At 42.7% G+C, this 20,959-nt stretch overlaps 1 protein-coding gene across 2 annotated transcripts in view; it reads right to left on the reverse strand.

Moving 5' to 3' along the window:
* CDH5 (cadherin 5) overlaps nt 1-16,773 on the reverse strand; it is a 34,596-nt gene extending 17,823 nt beyond the window's left edge. Inside the window, exons 1-2 of one of the 2 annotated variants that reach the window (XM_081871932.1) lie at nt 16,610-16,773; nt 1,124-1,308 (exon numbers count right to left, since the gene is read on the reverse strand). In XM_081871932.1, the coding sequence (XP_081728058.1) occupies nt 1,124-1,130 (7 nt within the window). In that variant the 5' untranslated portion in view covers nt 1,131-1,308; nt 16,610-16,773. The remainder of the gene's footprint in view (nt 1-1,123; nt 1,309-16,609) is intronic. The other variant, XM_081871933.1, reaches the window with a different exon arrangement.
* Nucleotides 16,774-20,959: the final 4,186 nt, after the last annotated feature.

The raw sequence follows: 20,959 nt of genomic DNA on the forward strand, positions 1-20,959 counted from the left end.
CTCTGGGAAGCAGGGCATGAGGACAATAGCCCTTTCTCCCTGTTGCTCCCTAGTAGCTGCTATTCAGTAGCATGCCACCTCTAAGTTTGGTGGTACAGTGGTACCTCGGGTTACAGATGCTTCAGGTTACAGACGCGTCAGGTTACAGACTCCGCTAACCCAGAAATAAGTACCTCAGGTTAATAACTTTGCTTCAGGATGAGAACAGATATCACGTGGCGCAGCAGCAGTGGGAGGCCCCATTAGCTAAAGTGGTACCTCAGGTTAAGAACAGTTTCAGGTTAAGAACGGACCTCCAGAACGATTTAAGTTCTTAACCTGAGGTACCACTGTATATCACCACCAAAACTAGTAGCCAATGATAGTCTCCTCCTCCTTGAACTTTTCTACCCATCCATTACAACTATCCATTGGGTGGCAATCACCACATATTCCGCCAGAAAATTCCAAAAGAGCCTTCAAGCAGATTTTTTATCTGCCTTGCCCCACTCCCCCTGCCTGGGAAGAAGAAGAAGAAGAGTTTGGATTTGATATCCTGCTTTATCACTACCCAAAGGAGTCTCAAAGTGGCTAACATTCTCCTTTCCCTTCCTCCCCCACAACTAACACTCTGTGAGGTGAGTGGGGCTGAGAGACTTCAGAGAAGTGTGACTGGCCCAAGGTCACCCAGCAGCTGCATGTGGAGGAGCAGAGATGCGAACCCGGTTCCCCAGATTACGAGTCTACCGCTCTTAACCACTACAGCACACTGGCTCTCACTGACCCTTATAAGGCAAAGCTGCTGCTTAAGTATTTCTTTTCGGCAGGAACACAGATATGCTGGTTTTTTTAAAAATACTTTTGAAATGTTAAGATTTTGCTTTGAATCATATCACTTGCATTTGTATTATTTTGCATATGCATTATTGTATTTTCACGTATTTGTTTACTCTTTCTGAGCTGCCTTGGTGGCCTTTTTTTGGTCAAAAGGCATCATATAAATAAACAGCAATGTAAAACAACAAAGGGTGTGTGGTATTTCAGGCAGCATTTTTGGGAAAACAGCCTCCAAACAATCAATTTAACTGAACCAATAACTAAATATATTACATTAAGAGAGGAAACTGAAGCACAGGTCTCTCACCTGCCATCTTTCTGCACCTCTTGGCAATGTCTGAACCAGCCTGGAGTTTTACAGGCCTCCAAAGTCTGATGGTTCAACAGAGTGAGGCCACACTGAATTCAGTTTATTGAAGGGACATGAAATTTGTGGGTGGTGAGCTATTGTGGGCCTCCAACGGCCATCAGGCTCAGCTAGCATGACCAGAGCTAAGAAATGAAGAGAGCTGTAGTCAGCAATATCTGGAGGTCCCTGTTATATCACAATACATCTAAATACTATGGGAGCCTTTATTCTTGTGACTATCTTAACCTGCCCAGATTTTGATGAATCATGGGTGTGATGGGGTTGCAGCTGCATTGTTTTATCAGGTGGTCTATCTAAGCTCACATCACTGCATTCTCATTGCAAACATGCCTGATACCAGGTGACATTTATTGATTATAATTTATGAAACACCACCTCAGGCACAGTGAGGTGGCTGCCTCAGGCAGTTGATGCTGGGCACTGGTGGCTGTGAGTTGTGTGTAGGACATGCTCAACTCAAGGGGGGAGACAAGCAGGTTGTGTAGACAGTACTGAACTAGATGGACCAATGATCTGACCCCCAAAACAGCAGCTTCCCTGCATCATTGCAAAGATGGCTATAGTACTTCTCGTCTGGCCCTTTCCTTCCATTTCATTCAGATTCATTTCTTTTTACATTCCGAAAACTTGCAAAGGGTTTCACTTCCTCCAAGTGCTTTTTTGAGCAGACTTTGTGTCGCCAGATAAAATACATTTGTCTCTTCTTGACTTTTGGGAACTGGATTGTCAGCCCCTTCTTCCCTGGAACAGTTTGTTTGCTGAAGCCAATATACCATTTCTTTTGAAGTTTTCCAAACCAGCCACAAGATTCCTCTAATATTACAATGTTTGCATCATGAGCAAAAAGTTTGGAACTTGCATGTTTCCACTTGCAAATCCCTTCTTGCCAGTAATTTGAGAACACAGGAAGCTGGCGTATACTCTGGACATATTGGTGTTTTGTTGCAGTGGGTATATTCTGCAACATGTCATTGGTGTTTTGTTGCAGTGGGTATATTCTGCAACATGTCATTGACACAATAGAGCACCAACTGTGGATTTATCCTGCTCTAGTTTGTTCTGCAACACTCCCCCAATGCTATTGCATTATTGCTGCCTGGAGGGGTTGTAGCATAACAAACGTGGGGCAACCCCCTCCCCCCCATTTGTGGTATAAAAAGCTACGGGATCTCAGCAGAAAGTTATCAGATATGCACTGATTTGAAGTGAATCAGTCTGTTCGTCCCCAAAGGTTTGCAAGTGCAAATAGGATTAAAAAAAGAATCATGTCATTAGTACAAATAATCATGAATGTGCAATAAAAAGAAAGTCTGGAAGGGCCCTGAATCAGACCACAGGTCCAACGACATTGTTATCACAGTCCATGGACCATAGCTGTCAAGTGTCCCTTATTTGAAGGGACAGTCCCTTATTCCAGTGCCATGTCCCACTGCTGTCCCTTATTGATGGATGTCCCTTGAATGTCCCTTAAATGATGTCCCTTAAATTTCAAAGGAAGCAGCTCCTCTCCCTCCCTCCCTGCCAGCCAGGGAGGAGGGAGGCTCCAACTGTGTTGCTTGGCTGTGTTGCTCACCCAATAAGAAGTCTAAGAACGACTGGGGGGTGGAGCTTGCATGCCTTGTGTGTGGCTAGTTAATGCAAGCTGAGGGGTTTTTTGAATGCTGGACACCATTTTGTTGCACGTGCTGCTGCAAACTTTGCAGTGCGAAGCCAGGCCGGGGAGCCATCTTAAGTTGAGGCTGCATAGGCCTTGTGGTGCATGTGATTCAGATTCTATTCAGTTGAACCTCTGGTTACAAAGTTGGTTGGACAGTGTTCTCGAAGCTACCCAGCATGAGTTTGACCAGACTGCAGGAGGACAGGAAGACTGGAGTGCCTGGAACAGGTGAGGCTGCAGGTCCCTTATTTTGGCTGCTGGTCCCTTATTTTCAAGGCTGCTGGTCCCTTATTTTCAAATCTGTAAGTTGACAGCTATTCCATGGACACTTTCCAGCCAGGCAAATATACTCAGAGGGCATGGAGCAGGACAAATGAGGGCTATGGCCTGGGGCAATCCCAGAACCCTGGAGGGCCACATGCTGTCCTCAGGTTCCCCACTCTCATCTACAGTGACAGATAGCAACCTTCCAAGGTGTCAGAGTTTCCCACCTCTGTCTGAAGATTAGAACAACTGAACCTAAGACCTTTTTAAACACACACACACACACACACACACACACACACACACACACACACCACATGAGCTCTGCCACTGAGCTGGGAGTCCTTGCTGGATCAAATTAAAGACCTGTTTCAGACAGGGCAGGACTCATCATATCATGAACCACACTGACAGCAGCCCAATGACCCATCTAGTCCAGAATCTTGTTCTCACAGTGGCCAACCCAATGCCTATGGGAAACCCACAAGCAGGACATGAACTTAACACTGCTCTCCCCTCCTGTGGTTACCAGCAACTGGTATCTAGAGATTTGACAGTGGAAGTAGAACATGGCCATCAGGATTTGTAACCATTGATAGTCTATTCTCAAGTTCAGTTCCTCATGTTTCCACATCATTTTGTAATTTTTCCTTTTAAATGTCCTCATGAAAATTCACCAGCATTTTAGTGCAAATTTCTCCTGATAAACACGTTTGTCTATAATTTTTCCTGATATACAATTTTTTGCAGAGCTATTTCCCTGAATACAATGCATCTTTGTATATTATTTTCCACAAATATATGCATTCCATACACATTTTACCCTAGCATATGCATTTTTGTTTACAATACTTGGATGGAAACTGCATTCCAAAATTTGGAGAAATGCAAATTTCAAAATATGGCTGTATTTTAGTTCATGTGTAAACAAGGTAAGTTTGCCTTTATTTGTGAACTGAATTGAATTTTCCCCGCCATCCCTATACAGAGATGAGCAAAACAAAGACTATTCTATAGTCTTGTACGGGTGAGGGTTGGGAAAGGTATGCTGGTATTATAAAAGACGCAGAAGGAGGCTGTGGATCATGCCCTGAATCTACATATGATGGGCACCACACTTGATTAATTTCCATTTATGCATGGTTACAATCTCATCTACCAAACTAGCATTGACAGAGGATTTGGATAATGAGTGAATATTACTTCAGTAAGTGAAGCCTCATGATACTCAGCTAAAAGAGATAATAAAGACACTTTCAGATATATGTGCTTTTTTCTTCACCACAAGGCATCTATGACTGGATGAGCAATGCATTTATGTTATATAGCCAAAGGGCTTTATTGCAACTCCTAATATAAATAGAATGCTATTACTGAAAGAAACCAATTTTCTGCTTGCATTTACAAAGGATTTTTTTTTTCATTGAAAGAGTCCTTTCAGTTTTTTTTTTAATGTAAGGATACATTTTGTAATGTTGGAAAGTTCTTATTTTCAGAAGTTCCCAAGCATTTTAACTAAGGCGGGGTGTGTGTGTGTGTGTGTGTCTTAAACAGTGTTTTGTCTTTCTTTCTGTCCCTAACTTTCACTAGGCTGAAATTAGGGACACTTGATATGACTTTTCTTTGGTTCATTTTTATAGATCAGGGCTTCAATCTTGCTTGTGTTATATTGAAGTATCAACCTCTCAGTGACCCCTTACCCTGCTTGTGATGTAGAATGAAACATCAGGCTTTTTGACTGATTGCAAGGAAGCATATACTGATAATGCCCCTTCCGATCTTCAGGAGGAGGGGGGGTTGTGGGATCACGACCCCGCCCACACTCGCTCTCGCGAGGCTGGCGTCAGCCTCGCGAGGGACAGGGATTCCCCCAATTAGCATACCCTGTGGCGCCAGCCAATCGGCTGGCGGCAGGGGCGGGCCTTCGTAGGGGCCACTTAAGGTCAGGGCAGCCCCTGGCTCGCCCCCTTTCTTCCCTGGAGACGACGCGGTTTCCCACCCACCCGCCCTTTAGGTTTTGCCACTGACCTTGCTATGGGCTTCGGCTGGTCGCCGCAAGGGGCCTGGTAGGAGTTTTTCCATTTGGCTAATTGGCTGGTTTTGTGAGCCACTTGGTTTTTTCGCCTACCTCGTAGCAAATCGTCACAACTCCCTCGGTTTTGGCGGTAGGCATTGGCCGGGGTATTATCATGCAGATGAGGTTGGGGGGGAGGAACGCCATCACCTCCCCCAATGCTTGAAGGGTAGTTCATTAAAGGACTCCGACGGGCGACGCCTCGTCCGAAACCTACGGAGGCTAGGGCCTAAAGCGCGCCCCCGAGCGGTAACCCCTCGGGGAGCGCCTAGGGATATGCATCTCGGGTGGCTCCCCCTGTTGGTGTTTAACCCTTCCCGGTCAGACCGGATAGTCGGTTAGGGCCAATGCCTAAAGCCAATACCCTTCTTTCCTGTAATCAATAAAGTTGTGGCCATTTTCGCCCATTAACCTAAAACTCTGTGTCTGTTGTCTTCATTTATTCCACCTGTGGGGGGGAGGGAATAGCCACACAAACTATTTCGCCACCAGGAAAGCCTGCTAATCAGTTTCCTCAGGGATTTGTGTTGGATTTCAAACAAACACCGATTCCATTTAAGGCTTAATTGATAACACTTAGAAATAGTAAGATAAAGCTTGTTTTGCCCGAACATATGAATTTGCCCTGCTCACCTCCATAGACACCATGATAATCTTGAGAACAATCATTAAACTTTATAGTTGAAAGGAATCTTTTCCTGTCCCCTTTTGCAAGTCATTTTACATGCAAGTATATGAGACCCCAAATCATGTTCAAGGACAGGTTTTGCACAGGTTCGGGCAGCACCCTAAAGCTCTAACAATTTCCACCCCACTTCATGCCACTCTGAGTTTTAGCACTCTGCTGGAGATCAGACCAAGGAAAGGGCGAGATCTCTATTGCCTGACAAGGTGATGGTTTCAGAGGTGAGAGCTTAATTCTCACAGATATAGAAATCTTCATTCTGACTTTTGGTCCAGAGCCTCCTAGATGAGGTATAATCTTGCCTCTATCCCTATTTTTCATGAGTCCCATAACACATGCCATGTTCACTCTCTATGCTTATGCTTCTTAGGATCCTAAGGTTTTTTATCTTTAAGCGGGAGTGCTAGGAATGTAGCTACAGTAAAATGCTGCCATGGTGTATATGTCTATGTTTATCTCACATGGTTTACTGTCTCTGTAGGATGCCTACTCTCTTTTCCTTGTAATAATTCTTTTGTTAGTTCTTGCTGTGGAAAGTTCTTTTTTTGGTATAAAGGTTGGAACACTCACACTTTTAGAACAATGCACCTTTGTCTCCACATACAATGCTCTGTTTCTCATCAAAAACGGTATGTTAGGGTTCTCATGCAAGCTGGCCATGTATGAGGGTTCAGACATAAACATATAACAGGACATTTGGGGTATACTGTATGTATCCAGAAGGCCATCAGCTGACTAGGAAATTGCTGTGGTAAGCAAATTTTCTGGAACACCATGCCAAGGAGCAAAGAAACTCTTACTACACTTCTGCACCTCATCTGTATCCTCTCTCCCAACCAAAGTCTTCTATCAGCTTTTATACATGCAACTTTCCTCAGTCCCCTTCTCCAGATCTGGTAGTGCTTTCATTCATGATCAGGTGATCTCAAGGATTGACTCTTATCATGTGTTTTACAAGAAGTTGCCCTTGAAGGCTGTTCAGAAGCTAGAGCTAGTGCAATGACTGGCCTTGATTGTGTTTTACTATGAACCTGAGCAACTACCTTATTGTATTAGTGTTGTGTGGGGAGTGGTTAGGCTATATGCCTGAGTCCCTTCTAATTCCTGGATCCAACAAGGATTCAATTGCTGAAATAGGCAGGCCAGCTTCCTGGTGAGGTAATGGTCTAAGTATGGGCCATTAAGATGCCAAAGGAAGTGTCTCTATGACACAAGGGAAATGGGTACCTCACTCCCCCAGCTGGCTTGTGGTTAGAAAGACAAAAGTCCCAGCTGAGGGGTGTGCAAGCTAGAGGCTAGAAGCAGGCTGGGCAGCTGAGAGACAGAGTCATGCCTGATTTCTCCTGGGATCCAAGGCTGTTGCTATGGGAGAAGCAAGACCTAATGCTGTGAGCCCCTTCATCATAGGCTTAGGCTGTAAATATGTGCAGATAAACCATATATCCTAAAGACACCACAGTCTTTGCTGTCCTTCATTCCAAGGAAACTGAACAATACACACAGACACTTGCATCTCTCTACAACCTTGGTCGGTGGTGAGAATTCCAAGCCACATCTCAAGTAAAGAAGTGGACTATTGAGAAGCCCTCAATCTGTGGTCCTTTACCACAGAGAGTGACATATCCAACCTTTATCAGAGCTTCACCAGGCAACCTGTTAATCAAGCATTCATCCTGATTTGCTTGCTCAAGGCTTACACAGAAGTCATACTATATCCGGTCTTTATTGAGCACTCATTATGATTTGTTTGCTGCAACATTATATGACAATGAGCAGTCATCCTGATTTGCTTGCATGGTGCTTACAGTCTTCTCATTAACTGAATGAATTGTTTACAGCAGTCACAGATCAATAAAATTAGATGCACAAATGAAACGTATGACTAGTTAAAACAATTAAATGCAGATGCATTTAAAGTCTCCATTTTTTCCTCTTCCTCTCTCTCAAGCAGCCGGCAGAAAATTTCTCCTGATCCTCACTGAAGTCAGAATTTATTTATTTATTGCAACTACTCAGTGATCTAGAGGAAACATCCCTTAAGCAAAACAGGAGATCTTCAGGAGATCTTCCATGAAGAATTCTTATTAGAGGGAGAATCAATCTCTATCTACATTCACTATACAGCCTGTAGCACAATCAGTTGTTCATCACCCACTGTTCAGCACATTTCTGTCACTTTCCTAACTGCAAAAGTCCTTTTTTAAAAGTGGAACTGTTGCCCCAGGATGACTGAACACTCCACTTTAAGTGTTCAAAACTAAGCTCCAGTGCAAAATAATGAAAGTCTAGAGGCAACCCCGGAAAGAAGATTCTGTATCACGCCTTCCAGTATTATAGCAGTGACTATTTTGATTTCAGTCTCTAGTTACTGAGTTCTTATTACTGCCACATTATTTCTCTCCAGCTTCCACATCAGGCATGTCTGATTAGCTCATAATTATGGACCATCAAAACTTACGAAGAAAACATCATCTAGCTCTCTGTGTGCATTAAAAGAACCTCTAGTTATTTAAAAATTACTAGAGGTAATTATTTCTACCTTTGACCAAAAAGGGTCATTCCTGATATAGGCACTTTAGGAGTGCATACAACATTCATGCAAGGTCTATTTTAAAGAAGGCAAAATAGGAAATAAGGGCATTAAAAATGAGAAATGGCGATACCTTATCCTGTTGCTTCTGCTAGAGAATTACACCCACCAGATGAGTATTAGTGCCTTTGGACTTTGAAGCAACAGCAGAAATGGTCATCTTAGTTCATTCCATAAAATGCTGCACTAAGCAGTTTTGCAATTATCACAACATGTCAAAAAAGTTCAAGGCATCTTAGTTTCCTTTAGGTTAGCTCTCTTCCCCTGCACCCCAAATAAAACAGAGGTTACATTTTGAAAATGGAACACTGTCTTGATCAAAGTTCTGGTGGGCCACTATGAGAAGAGGATACTGAGTTAGATGAGCCTTTGGCCTAATTAAACAGGGTTCTTAAGTTTCCATTGAACCATGAACCTAAGGAATTGAGATGGAAGGAATTGGCAGTTTTGATTCTCCTGGTTTCTCATTTTTCCAGTCTTAAATTTGGTTCTCTGCATTTCTGCAGCAATTTACACATTCTCTTTCAAAATATCCTCATAAAAATTATTCAGCATTTTGGTGCAAATTTCTCCTAATAAATACATTTTGTATGCAGTTTTGAATAATGTACACATTTTTGCAAGCAAGTTCTCCAAATGTAATGTATGTCATTTTCATCAACATACTCATTTTTATGCCTACTTTTACCTAATATATACATTTTTGTAAACACTGGTTGGTTAGATAATTGCATTGCAAAGTTTGAATAAGTGCAAATTTCAATGGAAGGCTATGTTTCACTTCTCATAGTATTTAGGAAAGTGCAAATGTGATAAATTCTGCATATAATGTGAACTGAATTAAATTTCTCTGCAAGGCCTGAAGAAAGAAAGACAAAACCTCTCTGTTCCTTCCTCCTCAAATTATACTCTGTTTTTGTTCAGTTTTGCTCAGTAAAATGATATCAGGTATTTTCTCTCTGGACTTTGTGTTAATTAAGTGACTTTGCTAACAGATAGAACAGGGAAAAATATTTTTTAATGTTAAACCATCAATGTGTTTTTGAGGTCCAGATTCACCCAACACTATCCATGTGTTTGAAACTGGGAAGGGTTGCATGATCTCAGGGATGGATCTAAATGTGTGGCCCTGTTGTACCCATGTTGCTTCATGAGTAGATAAATATGACCTAGCAAAGGAAATGCCCATACCATGTTGTAAACTAGCTATGAGTGGGCCTCATAGCTTTAATTACTTCTGTGATCACACAGTTGCTTTTAGTTTTACTTATTTCAGCAGGAAACACTTTTCACATTCAGATCCTTAATAGAACATGTGCTTATTAGGATTTCTTGGCCTGGATGATGTTGTTGGGAGTGAGCTAGAAAAAGATACAACATTTACAGTTTGGCACAGAGGTGACAGAGGGCAACAGCCAACAGTTTGCAAGCCTCTGACTGTTCATGAGATCACATTGTTTTGCATCTCCACCCACTTTGAGTTCCTTTTGGCACCCAAGAGCTCTGAGCAGAACAAAAAGTGTGCTGAGTGCCAGGAAGAAAGTTCACAGCTGGAGTGGCTTTGTAAAATAGTTCTACAAAACCGATCTTTTGAAAGGGAGTGGTTAGTCTGTAACAACCACATCTCACCATTCACGAAGGTTCTTCAGGAGTAGGGATGGGGAAGAAATTGGGTTCAGTTCACATTTAAAGGTGAATTTATCATATCCACAATTTCTGAAACAATACAAGGACTGAAATGTAGTCATCTTTCAAAATTTGCATTTACCTGAATTTTGTGATACACTTGTCCAACCAACCAATGTTTATGAAACTGCATATATTAGGGGGAATCATGCATAAAAATGAATATATCCATGAAGATAACATAAAAAATGCATTACATTAGAGGAATTTGCTTGCAAAGATGAGTACACTAGGGAAACTGCATACAAAAATGTGTTTATTAGGAGAAATACACACCAAACTACCGGCAAGTTTTCATGAGGATTAAAAAATAACAATAACTCTCAAATTGCTGTAGAACTGTGGAGAACTGAGTTTAAAATTTGAAGAATGAGAAACTGTGACCCTGACTCTGCGGACGTGTTCAGTTCCAGCTCTGTGCTGTCAGAAGGTTTCCATGAGCTGGCTGGGAAGTGAGGAATGGGCAGAGGATGGCCAGATGGCTGGCTTCCTGCAGATGGCAGAAGAATGGAAACTCCAGTGATTTCAGTGGATACTATGGGAGACCTAAAGGTCACGCTATTCTATCCCTGGCAAGACAAAGACAATGGATTAATGTAGCTTGGGTAGGGATCAGGCAGGGAATTCAGGTTTGTTCTAATTTTAGCGAGAAGCTACTAAATTCACATTTCTCAAAACGATATGTGAACTGAAATGCAGGGATCCTTCAAAATTCGCCCTTCTCTGAATTTTGTGATGTGTTTCTTGAACCAAATGATGTGTACAAAAATGAATATATTAGGGGAAATAGAAATAATAACATGCAAAATGCATGAAATTAGGGGAAACTGCTAGTAGAAACATGCATATTACTGAAATCTACACACCAGCATGAGTTTATCATGCACTAAAATGCTGGCAAATTTTCATGTGAGAACTAAGAGAACTAAGAGCTAAGAGAACCAAAACTGACAGATTCACCCAGCAGGGGACTCCTGATGTTCTTATGTCCTGCTTGCCAGCTTCCCATTGGTGGTTATGAGAGCAGAATGCTGGACTAGATAGGCCTCTGGTCTAATCTAGCAGGCAGTGGTGTATGAGGAGAGCAGGTCAGATTGCAGGAGATCATAGCTCTAGGATTCCCCCCAACCCCAACAGGAAAAAAGTGGGAAGATCTCATTGTCAGTGGTATAGCATTTGCTTTGGGTGCAGAAGGCCCCAAATTCAATCCCCAGCATCTCTAGGTAGGGTTGGGGGTGCTCCTTTTTTGAGCACTGTCTGTAGTCAATACTGAGCTAGATGCTTCAACTCAATATAAGATAATTTCTTAGGAGCATTGATGATCTCCCGTGGAGCACCAGGGTAACTGGTGGAACTTCCTTGCGCCACCAAGTGATAAGGAGGCTTTCACATTTCTCTGTTTGTGTACAGATAAGCATAGAGGAAGTCAGAAAATGAGGGGGGGGGAATGCTGGATACGCCCTCCTTTTTTCTTTGATGCAGTTCCTACTCCTTGTCAGAAGTTATCTTCCTGTATGCATCTGGTGGACTTCTGTGAGAACAGAATGCTGGATTAGATAGGCCTGGGTCTGATCCAGCAGGACTGTTCTCCTTTCCGGAGTGGGGAACCTGTGGCCCCCTGGTGATTGCTTGATTACAATCCCCCTAATCCTTGACCACAGTCCAACACCTTCTGGAGGACCACATGCCCCCTTTTCTTATGCTTCATGTGCTTATGTAGCAAAGACAGGCTGAATGATACTGGAGTGAAATACTCCACCCAGTGAGAAGTCTGATGTGGCATTTTATTCCAAGTGAAGTTTCTGGGATGCTTATAGAGGACTGCTTCATGTAGAGTGAATGGAAGAAGTCCATTTTGGGGGTTACTAAAGCATGAATGCTTGTCCCAAAAGCTGACCATGGTTATCTGTTTTGGTTGCAATGGTTTGTGCAGTTTGTTCATTAGGGAACTCAAGGCAGCAAACTCAGGGCACATAACAAGCAGTCGTACATCCAGGTACTAACCAAATTCAAACTTGCTTAGGTTCAGCTATTTCATGTTCTTTCAGACCATGCCTAGCCTAGCTTGAAAAGGAATATGTGTGTGTGTGGTTCACACCCATTATTCATGTATACCCTGCCAAATCGATTGCATTGTAAGAAACTACCCCCCCACACCGCTATCACTCAAGGATGGCTACTTATGCACCATCAAAATAAGAGGACAAAACAGTATACAGGTCTACATACAATTTGCATATGCCAATGCATATGGAGAGTTAGAAATGGAAAAAATAATTACTGTCATTCAAAACAGTGCCTCCAGAAGCTGCTCACTAGATGAGGCAGAGCCACTATGCTAGCTTCCCAGCAGGTGGGTTACTGTTGCTTACTGAGTGGGTGGAGAGGTCAGCATGGTGTAAAATGCAATCTGGCACTCCTGCTGGTGCACTTGCACCACACCTGACTCCCCATCACCTCACCCCTCCTTCTCCAGCAGCAGCCACCCACATGCTGGGAAGCTGCCATAGCAGCTCTGCCCCACCCATCAAGTCATTTAGGAATACCTCTTGCCACAGTGTGGAAGACTGTGGTGAGGTGACCCCTGTTTGCTATCCAGGTGATAATTGTTGGTGAGCAACTTAGCAACTTACTCTCCCTTCTTTAAACTGATGCTGGACTGGACTTTGAGCAATTCAAACAGGCAACACTTTCAAATAGACAACTGAAGTAGAACATGTGGGTACCCTAAAAGGAAGCGGTATGTTTGTAGATTTTCCTGCACTTTGCAGCCAAGTTTGTTGTGCTGCAAGAAACCGAACCTGCTTCTGCTTCCCCCCCATCTAGCATAAATTAACAAATGCAAACAAACACCCAAATAACATCTCCTCCCTCTGTTGTGAAAGAAGGGCACTCAAATGCCAATTACTACTGTGCTAGGAAGCCATGTGATTTCTGTTTTCTTGAGAAGAGGAGAAAGAGAGGGATTTCTCTTTAAATAGTATCTGATGTTCATACAATTCAACTTGGCAAAGGCAATCCATCAAAAATGCCTCCAAAGGTTAAAAAGACTATACAAATCCCTTTACATATATCCTGTTTTCAATTACTCCATTTTGCTTCAACAAAAGCAGGATATGAGGCAAGTCTATTCAGCTTGGCAAAGCTCTTTGCAAACTGTTAACTGTTTAAGTGAAAGTTTACCCCTTGATATCTTCTGTTATTTTATTTATGGAACCCCAACTTTCCTCCAAAGAGCTCAAGGTGGTGTACAAGGTCTTCTGTGCTTTATCCTCAGGACAAACCTGTCTGAGAGAGAGATGGGACGACCAGTTCAAGGTCACCCAGGAGCTTCATGGCTGCGTGAGGATTTGAATCCAGGTCTCCTCAGTTTCTCGACACACAAGGCATTTCCATGCCATCACTCCTTTGGGGTGGCTTTTGACCACATACTAGTTACGGTAATTCAAATTGTGCAATTAAAACTGATTGGCAGCTCTTGTGAAACAGCCCCCACAACCCACCCCCCATAAACTTTTTGTCATAAGGAAAGCTATAGGAAAATGCCTCAGAAAGTGCGGGATAACACTTGCTCTGACACTATGGTGAACAAATGGTAAACAAATGAGAGCAAATGCTCATTAAGTAGCCAATGATCTCTCTGCAAACAAATCAGGATAGAGGTTCAATAAACAGGTCATCTGGAAGGGACCAGAGTGTGTAGTCTGACCTTTGGGCTCTCCAGGGAATGGAGTAATATCTCAGGGTGACTTTCTGCTAAGTTTGAGAATGTTTGCCATTTGCTTTCCCCTCTTCCTCCAACCCCATCAGGCTCCACCCTCATGACACCGGGCATGGTGAAGATCTCGCATTGACCTTCCACATGCAGTCATTTGCCCCCACAGAACCCCCACTTTGCCCCATTCCACAAGGGGCCCCTTGATCTGCCAGGTTCCACCTCTCGGCTCACAAGCTCTTTGCCCCTTTGCATCTTGGGGTCTGAACAGTTGGCAACCCTATTCAATGCATACATGCATTTTCCTGCTTCTACATAAATTAAGCTTCATACTTGAATCTGTTTTTGAATCAGTTTTTGCTATAATCTTCACATGAATGGTTGAAGCCTAAAACAGCTTGGGACTTTGCATACGTGAAGCTAACCAGTTATTCTGGGCTGATGTGTGTTCTCATTTCCCAAAACTTGACAAAGTGAATTGCTCATCTGAGAACTAAAAACAAATCAGAATCCTTTTCTCCAGACATATATAAGTTTTTAAAATATATATATTTAACAATAGATAAAAGACTGCATAGCTGTTTGCAGTGCTCTAAGTATTTTTAATGCATTTTCTCAGTCATCATTACAACAGCTCTATAAGGCATTATACTAACATCCTAACACACACATATTTTGTAGGCTGTTTTGTCTAATATTCACATTTTTGTGCAATTTCCCCTAATACAATGCAATTTTGTATATTATTATAACATATATATGTGTTCCATGCACACTTTCTTCTATTATATGCATCTTTGTACATATTTTCTGGGGATAGGAAAACTACATTGCAAAATTCTGGAGAAGAACTGATGTTGAAGACTAGCTGTATTTTTCATTCTCATATTTCAGGAAGGCTGAACCAAATCTCTTCCCTATCCTTTCTGAACCTTAAGTGTGGTGGCTGGGCACCTCTGTCCTGCAAGTCTAAGTAAGCCTTCTAAAGACCATTTTCCCCAAGCTATGCCTACCTATCCTGACATCATATATTTTGTCAGATATGAGGCAGGTAAAGACATGACTCCCTGATGGATTAAAGCAGGGCTTGCAGGTGTCACGCATCAGCTGCTTGGCCAAACCTGAAACCCCCTGAGACTTTGCCCTTTTGACTTGATTTCAAATGAAAACAAGTTTAAAAAGTTTCACCTGGCATTGTGGTGATGTCAAGTGACTGACAAATTTGACAACCCTGCCCACCTTTCAAAGTGACCAACAAGGCTTGCGAGAGGTCAAGGTCTGGTTTACTAGCCAGACTCAGTTCAACACCCCTGCTTTAGGGAGAGTGCAGCCCACACCAGAAGAGGCTGAACAGCACTCACACTCACTTGGGCAGATGAAACACCTATTAAGAGCATTTCCATCTTGTCTGGCATGTGCCTCAGTTTATTGTCCCAAACCAGTAAGATATCAAAGCAAGCTTTCAAGGCCATTTTATCAATTTTTGATAGAACAGCCATAGACTCTGTAAGTCTTATTTCTTACAGATAGACTCTGTAAGTCTTATTTCTGATTCATCTACATATGTTCAGCAATAAGCTACAGCCCGTGTTTTCACATATTAGCAGAGTATTTGTTAGAAAGAAAATCTGACACTTTTACAGTAGACAAGTGTCAATGTATACATTATGTTTTTTACATAGGGTGGTACAAAAATAAGTTTTACTCATAGCAGACCCAGTGAAATGAACAGACATGACTAGGTTTGGCCCATCAATTACAATAGACTTACTTTGAGTAAACCTTAATTGAATACTACACATGGTTCGGTGTTGTGTGGATGATTTTTGTTAAATAAATAGCTGGTATTGTTTCCCCTGAGCTGGATCAGGACCATGATATGAGGGAAGGGTGGTTTTAAGTCTTTGTTGCTCTGTGGTCCCAGTCCACTCACCATCCCTCATTCTTTATATTATGGGCCCAGTCTAACTCAGGCTATTTCATTTAACATAAATCAGCTACATGGTGCCGATCCACATGACAAAATTTAAGGCATATATTAGTTCTAAGGTCACACACACAGGATACATTTGAAGCCTGCTTATACCACCTGCAGTTCCCTGGCTGCTGAGGTTTGTGAGGAAACAGCTAATCCCCTCACAAAACAATTCCCAGCATGCTTAGCAAACTATGGCTCCTAGCATTCTTTGGGGAAAGCTTTCCTGTCTCTCAAACAGAAACGTTTGCATTAAGGCTCTCCAGGTACACATTGGATAACTGAACATCTTTCTGTCCCCCACCCCTCAATTTCCTTGTTAAACTTTTATTGGCAGTGGCTTGGGTTCTTGGTGACCTGACCTGAACATCCTTTCTCAAAAACACAAATCCTCCGCTTTGCCATCTGAGATTGTTATGACAACTCCAGGTAGTCCTTCCCAGCAATGCAGTTTGTGTACAATGGTAGGATCAAGAAAGCTAGCTTGTTGTAAAAGTACATCCTGGACTATTGGATGCTTTAAAGCAGGTGTGGGGAACCTTTGATCCTCTGGATGTTGCCGAACGACACTTCTCACCATCCCTGGCCATTGGCCATGCCTGTTGGATCCGATGAGAGTTGTAGTTCAGCAACATCTGGAGGGCCAAAGTTCCACCACAATGTTTTAAAGGGAACCTTAGTCCACCAAACTTTGAAAAAGCTGCTTTTAAGCAGCAGATTTAAAAATCCCAAGAACAATTCTCTCTTTCCTCACTCCCCAAAGACCACGTTTCTTACCTGGGCTGGGCTTTATTCCAAATCAGGAAGAATCCAAAATCAGCCTCCAAGCCTCGATTGGATAAAGTAGAGTGAATATAAAGAACTAAGTGAAATCCGTTATTTCACTGCATTAAGCAATACAGGGAGTGTTCAGCTTTACAGTCTCCAAGGTTTCCCAGCTGGGTGTCCGCCTTTTTCCCATCCTGCATCCTGTTATTGTTCCAAGCCTTACTAATGCCAGGGAGAGAAGGGAGTGGAGGAAACCAGATAAAAACTTTTTTTGACTCATTACTGGTTCAACTTACCTTCAGCCAGCTAGTCGCAAAAGAGGCAGCACAGGGGACAGGCCACAGGAGAGGGGTGGGGGAAAGACTTCAGGATCGTTGTCATCATCTAACATCAGTACAATGTAAGAATGGTAACACCCGACTTTTATTAGACCCCTGAAAGAGAGGCCTGCGTTTTCCTCAATTTTCCTTGGCAGGCTAAGGGTCAGTTTAAACACTGCAGTCCATCGGCAGATGCGGCAGCCAAAATGCATTTCTCTATAGTGATGCACCATGAGTATAAGGTTTGAAATCTGAGAGGAACAAAGGGAGCTGCCTTAACAATATAAGAAGAGCCCTGTTGGATCAGGCCAAAGGCCCATCTACTCCAGCATCCTGTTCTTACAATGGCTAAGCAGATGGGCACAAGCAGCGCCTGAGTGCAACAGACCTCTCCCCATTTGCGATACCTGGCAACTGGTATTTAGAGGCACACAGCCTCTGACAATGGAGGTGGAACATAGCCATTGACAGCCTTATCCTACATTCATTTATCCAATTCTCTATTTGAGCCATCAAAGTTGGTGGCCATCACCACATCTTTTGGGAGCAAATTCCATGCCTTAACTACAGTATGTGCTGTGTGAATAAATACTAGCCTGAATTTCCCAAAGTTCAGCTTCACTGTATGCCCCAAAATTCCAGTATTCGGAGAGAATGAACATAGGTTCTCCTCATTCGCTTTCTCCACATGGTGCGTAATGTTATACAGTGGTACTTCAGGTTACATACGCTTCAGGTTACATATGCTTCAGGTTACAGACTCCGCTAACCCAGAAATAGTGCTTCAGGTTAAGAACTTTGCTTCAGGATGAGAACAGAAATCGTGCTCCAGCAGTGCGGCAGCAACAGGAGGCCCCATTAGCTAAAGTAGTGCTTCAGGTTAAGAACAGTTTCAGGTTAAGAACAGACCTCCAGAACGAATTAAGTTCTTAACCCAAGGTACCACTGTACAGAGTTCCCTTCTTAAACCACTCTGGGAATTGTAGTTCTGTGAGGGGAAGGGCTGGAAATGTAGCTTGTGGCAGACCTTGGCGCCCCAAATTTTTGTGATGCCAAAATCTGGCGCCCCCTGCCTCTCCCATTGCACACGATAGTGTTTGTGCCTGCTGGGGTGCTCCAGAAGCTCTGTGTCGCTAGAGCTACCTCTGATATAGCCCACCATAACAAAGGAAAGAGTCACGCCCATTGCACCATCCACTTTCTTGTTTATGGCTGGCCCTGTGCACCACAGGCATGTGGCCCACAGAAGGTTGCCTATGAAGAATCGTGGCCCTTCAGTAAAGCAAATGTGATCTAAAGAGCACCCTCTGCCCAGAGTCCAGAGTTTAAACTAGCTAACCACTAAGGAGTGTGACAGATGAACTCTCCACTTCAGTGGTAGATGCTGTTAACCTTTTAAAAACCAGTAGGAAATCCAACCCAGACTCTTCCAGTGCTGCATTTAAGCAGGAATGGGATGTCTTCTTTAAATAATACAAGAATAATTATGCAACGCTGGGGATAGACAAGGAAAAAAGAGCTTAATTTGAAGGCTTCACAGCTCTGATATAATAAATGTAGCCAAAGGAACCACATCTCTTTATAGGCGACTTTGATAACTATCCTGAGTTAGATAATCTCTCACCTCTGTTATTCACTACAGCTTAAAATGGATAAAGGGACTGCTTTTTCTCACTGCATTCATGATGACTGAGCTCTGCTTACATTATTTTACATTTTTATGACACAGAGCCCTAAAGATGAATTGCACTTTTTAAAAAAATCTGTTTCATCTATTATTCAGGAAGGTTAAGCAACTAATGAGGGAACATTTTTCAAAGCCTTCTTGGCAGAGGCTGTTTACAATTAAGTTTCCTCATAAGAAAGTACATGGCTGGGATTCCAGGAGGAGAGAGGAGGAATCCAGGAAGGATGTTGAATGTCTTATAATGAGCTGAAGTTATTTTGCTGAATGCAACACAGCAAGGGTTGAGTTATTGATCCAGGCTACGTCTGTATTCTGAGCTGCAAGCACGTCGCACCAAAGAGAGTTGTTAGGAGACTCCTATTCCCCTCACAGCGCTACAATTCCCAGAGTCCCCTGTGAAGTGAGATTGACCATTAAACCACTCAGAGAATTGTAGCTCTGTGAGAGGAATATGGGTCTTCTAATAACTCTCAGTACCCATAACAAGCTACAGCTCCCAGAATTCATTGGCGGAAACCATGGCTGTCTAAAGTGATATAATAATGCTTTAAATGAATGGTGTGAATGTGGCCACTCTTTTTGGTGCTGGGTAAAGATGTTTCTGTTTGCACAAACCTTTAAAATTTATTTTATTCTCTTGTTGAATAGTTTTAGCCTTGTGATTTCTGAGATTTACTACCTTGCTTTGATTTTGTTTGTTTTAATGTTGTATCCCCTTCATGGATCAATGCCTTGCCGTGGCGAAGGGGCTTGAATAACTCAGAGAAGCTATGAGCTATGCCGTGCAGGGCCACCCAAGATGGACAGGTCATAGTGGAGAGATTTGACCAAACGTGATCCACCTGGAGCAGGAACCGGCAAGCCACTCCAGTATCCCTGCCAAGAAAACTCCATGGACAAAGACAGCAGGCATATGAAAGTTATGACACTGGAAGATGAGCCCCTCAGGTTGGAAGGCGTCCAACATGCTACTGAGGAAGAGCGGAGGACAAGTACAAGTAGATTCAGAGCTGATGAAGCAGCTGGGCCAAAGCCGAAAGGACGCTCAGTTGCGGGTATGCCTGGAAGTGAAAGGAAAGTCCAATGCTGTAAAGAAAAATATTGCACAGGAACCTGGAATGTAAGAACCATGAACCTGGGTAAGTTGGATGTGGTCAAAAATGAGAAGGCAAGAATAAATATTGACATCCTGGACATCAGTGAACTAAAATGGACGGGAATGGGCGAATTCAGTTCAGATGACCATCATATCTACTACTGTGGGCAAGAATCCTGTAAAAGAAATGGAGTAGCCCTCATAGTCAACAAAAGAGTGGCAAAAGCTGTACTAGGATGCAATCTCAAAAATGATAGAATGATCTCAATACGAATCCAAGGCAGACCTTTTAACATCACAGTAATCCAAGTTTATGCACCAACCACTGGTGCTGAAGAAACTGAAATTGAGCAATTCTATGAAGACTTACAACACCTTATAGAAATGACACTAAAGAAGGATGTTCTTCTCATTATAGGGGATTGGAATGCTAAAGTAGGGAGTCAAGAGATAAAAGGAACAACTGGCAAGTTTGGCCTTGGAGTTCAAAACGAAGCAGGGCAAAGGCCAATAGAGTTCTGCCAAGAGAACAAGCTGGTCATCACAAACACTCTTTTCCAACAACACAAGAGACGACTTTACACATGGACATCACCAGATGGGCAGCATCAAAATCAGATTGATTATATTCTCTGCAGCCAAAGATGGAGAAGCTCTATACAGTCAGCAAAAACAAGACCTGGAGCTGACTGTGGCTCAGATCATCAGCTTCTTATAGCAAAATTCAAGCTTAAACTGAAGAAAGTCAAATCCCTTATGAATACACAGTGGAAGTGAGGAACAGGTTTAAGGATTTAGATTTGGTGGACAGAGTGCCTGAAGAACTATGGATGGAGGCTCGTAACATTATACAGGAGGGAGCAACTAAAACCATCCCAACGAAAAGGAAATGCAAGAAAGCAAAGTGGCTGTCCAACGAGGCCTTACAAATAGTGGGGGAGAGAAGGCAAATAAAAATGCGAGGGAGATAGTGAAAGATACAGGAAATTGAATGCAGATTTCCAAAAAATAGCAAGGAGAGACAAAAAGGCCTTCTTAAACGAGCAATGCAAAGAAATAGAGGAAAACAATAGAATGGGAAAAACCAGAGATCTGTTCAAGAAAATTGGAGATATGAAAGGAACATTTCGTACAAAGTTTACCATAATAAAGGACAAAAGTGGAAAGGACCTAACAGAAGCAGAAGACATCAAGAAGAGGTGGCAAGAATACACAGAGGAACTATACCAGAAAGAAATGGATGTCTCGTATACCCC

The sequence above is a fragment of the Podarcis erhardii genome (genome assembly GCF_964252035.2).
Source record: "Podarcis erhardii genome assembly, chromosome: 7".
NCBI lineage: Eukaryota > Metazoa > Chordata > Lepidosauria > Squamata > Lacertidae > Podarcis > Podarcis erhardii.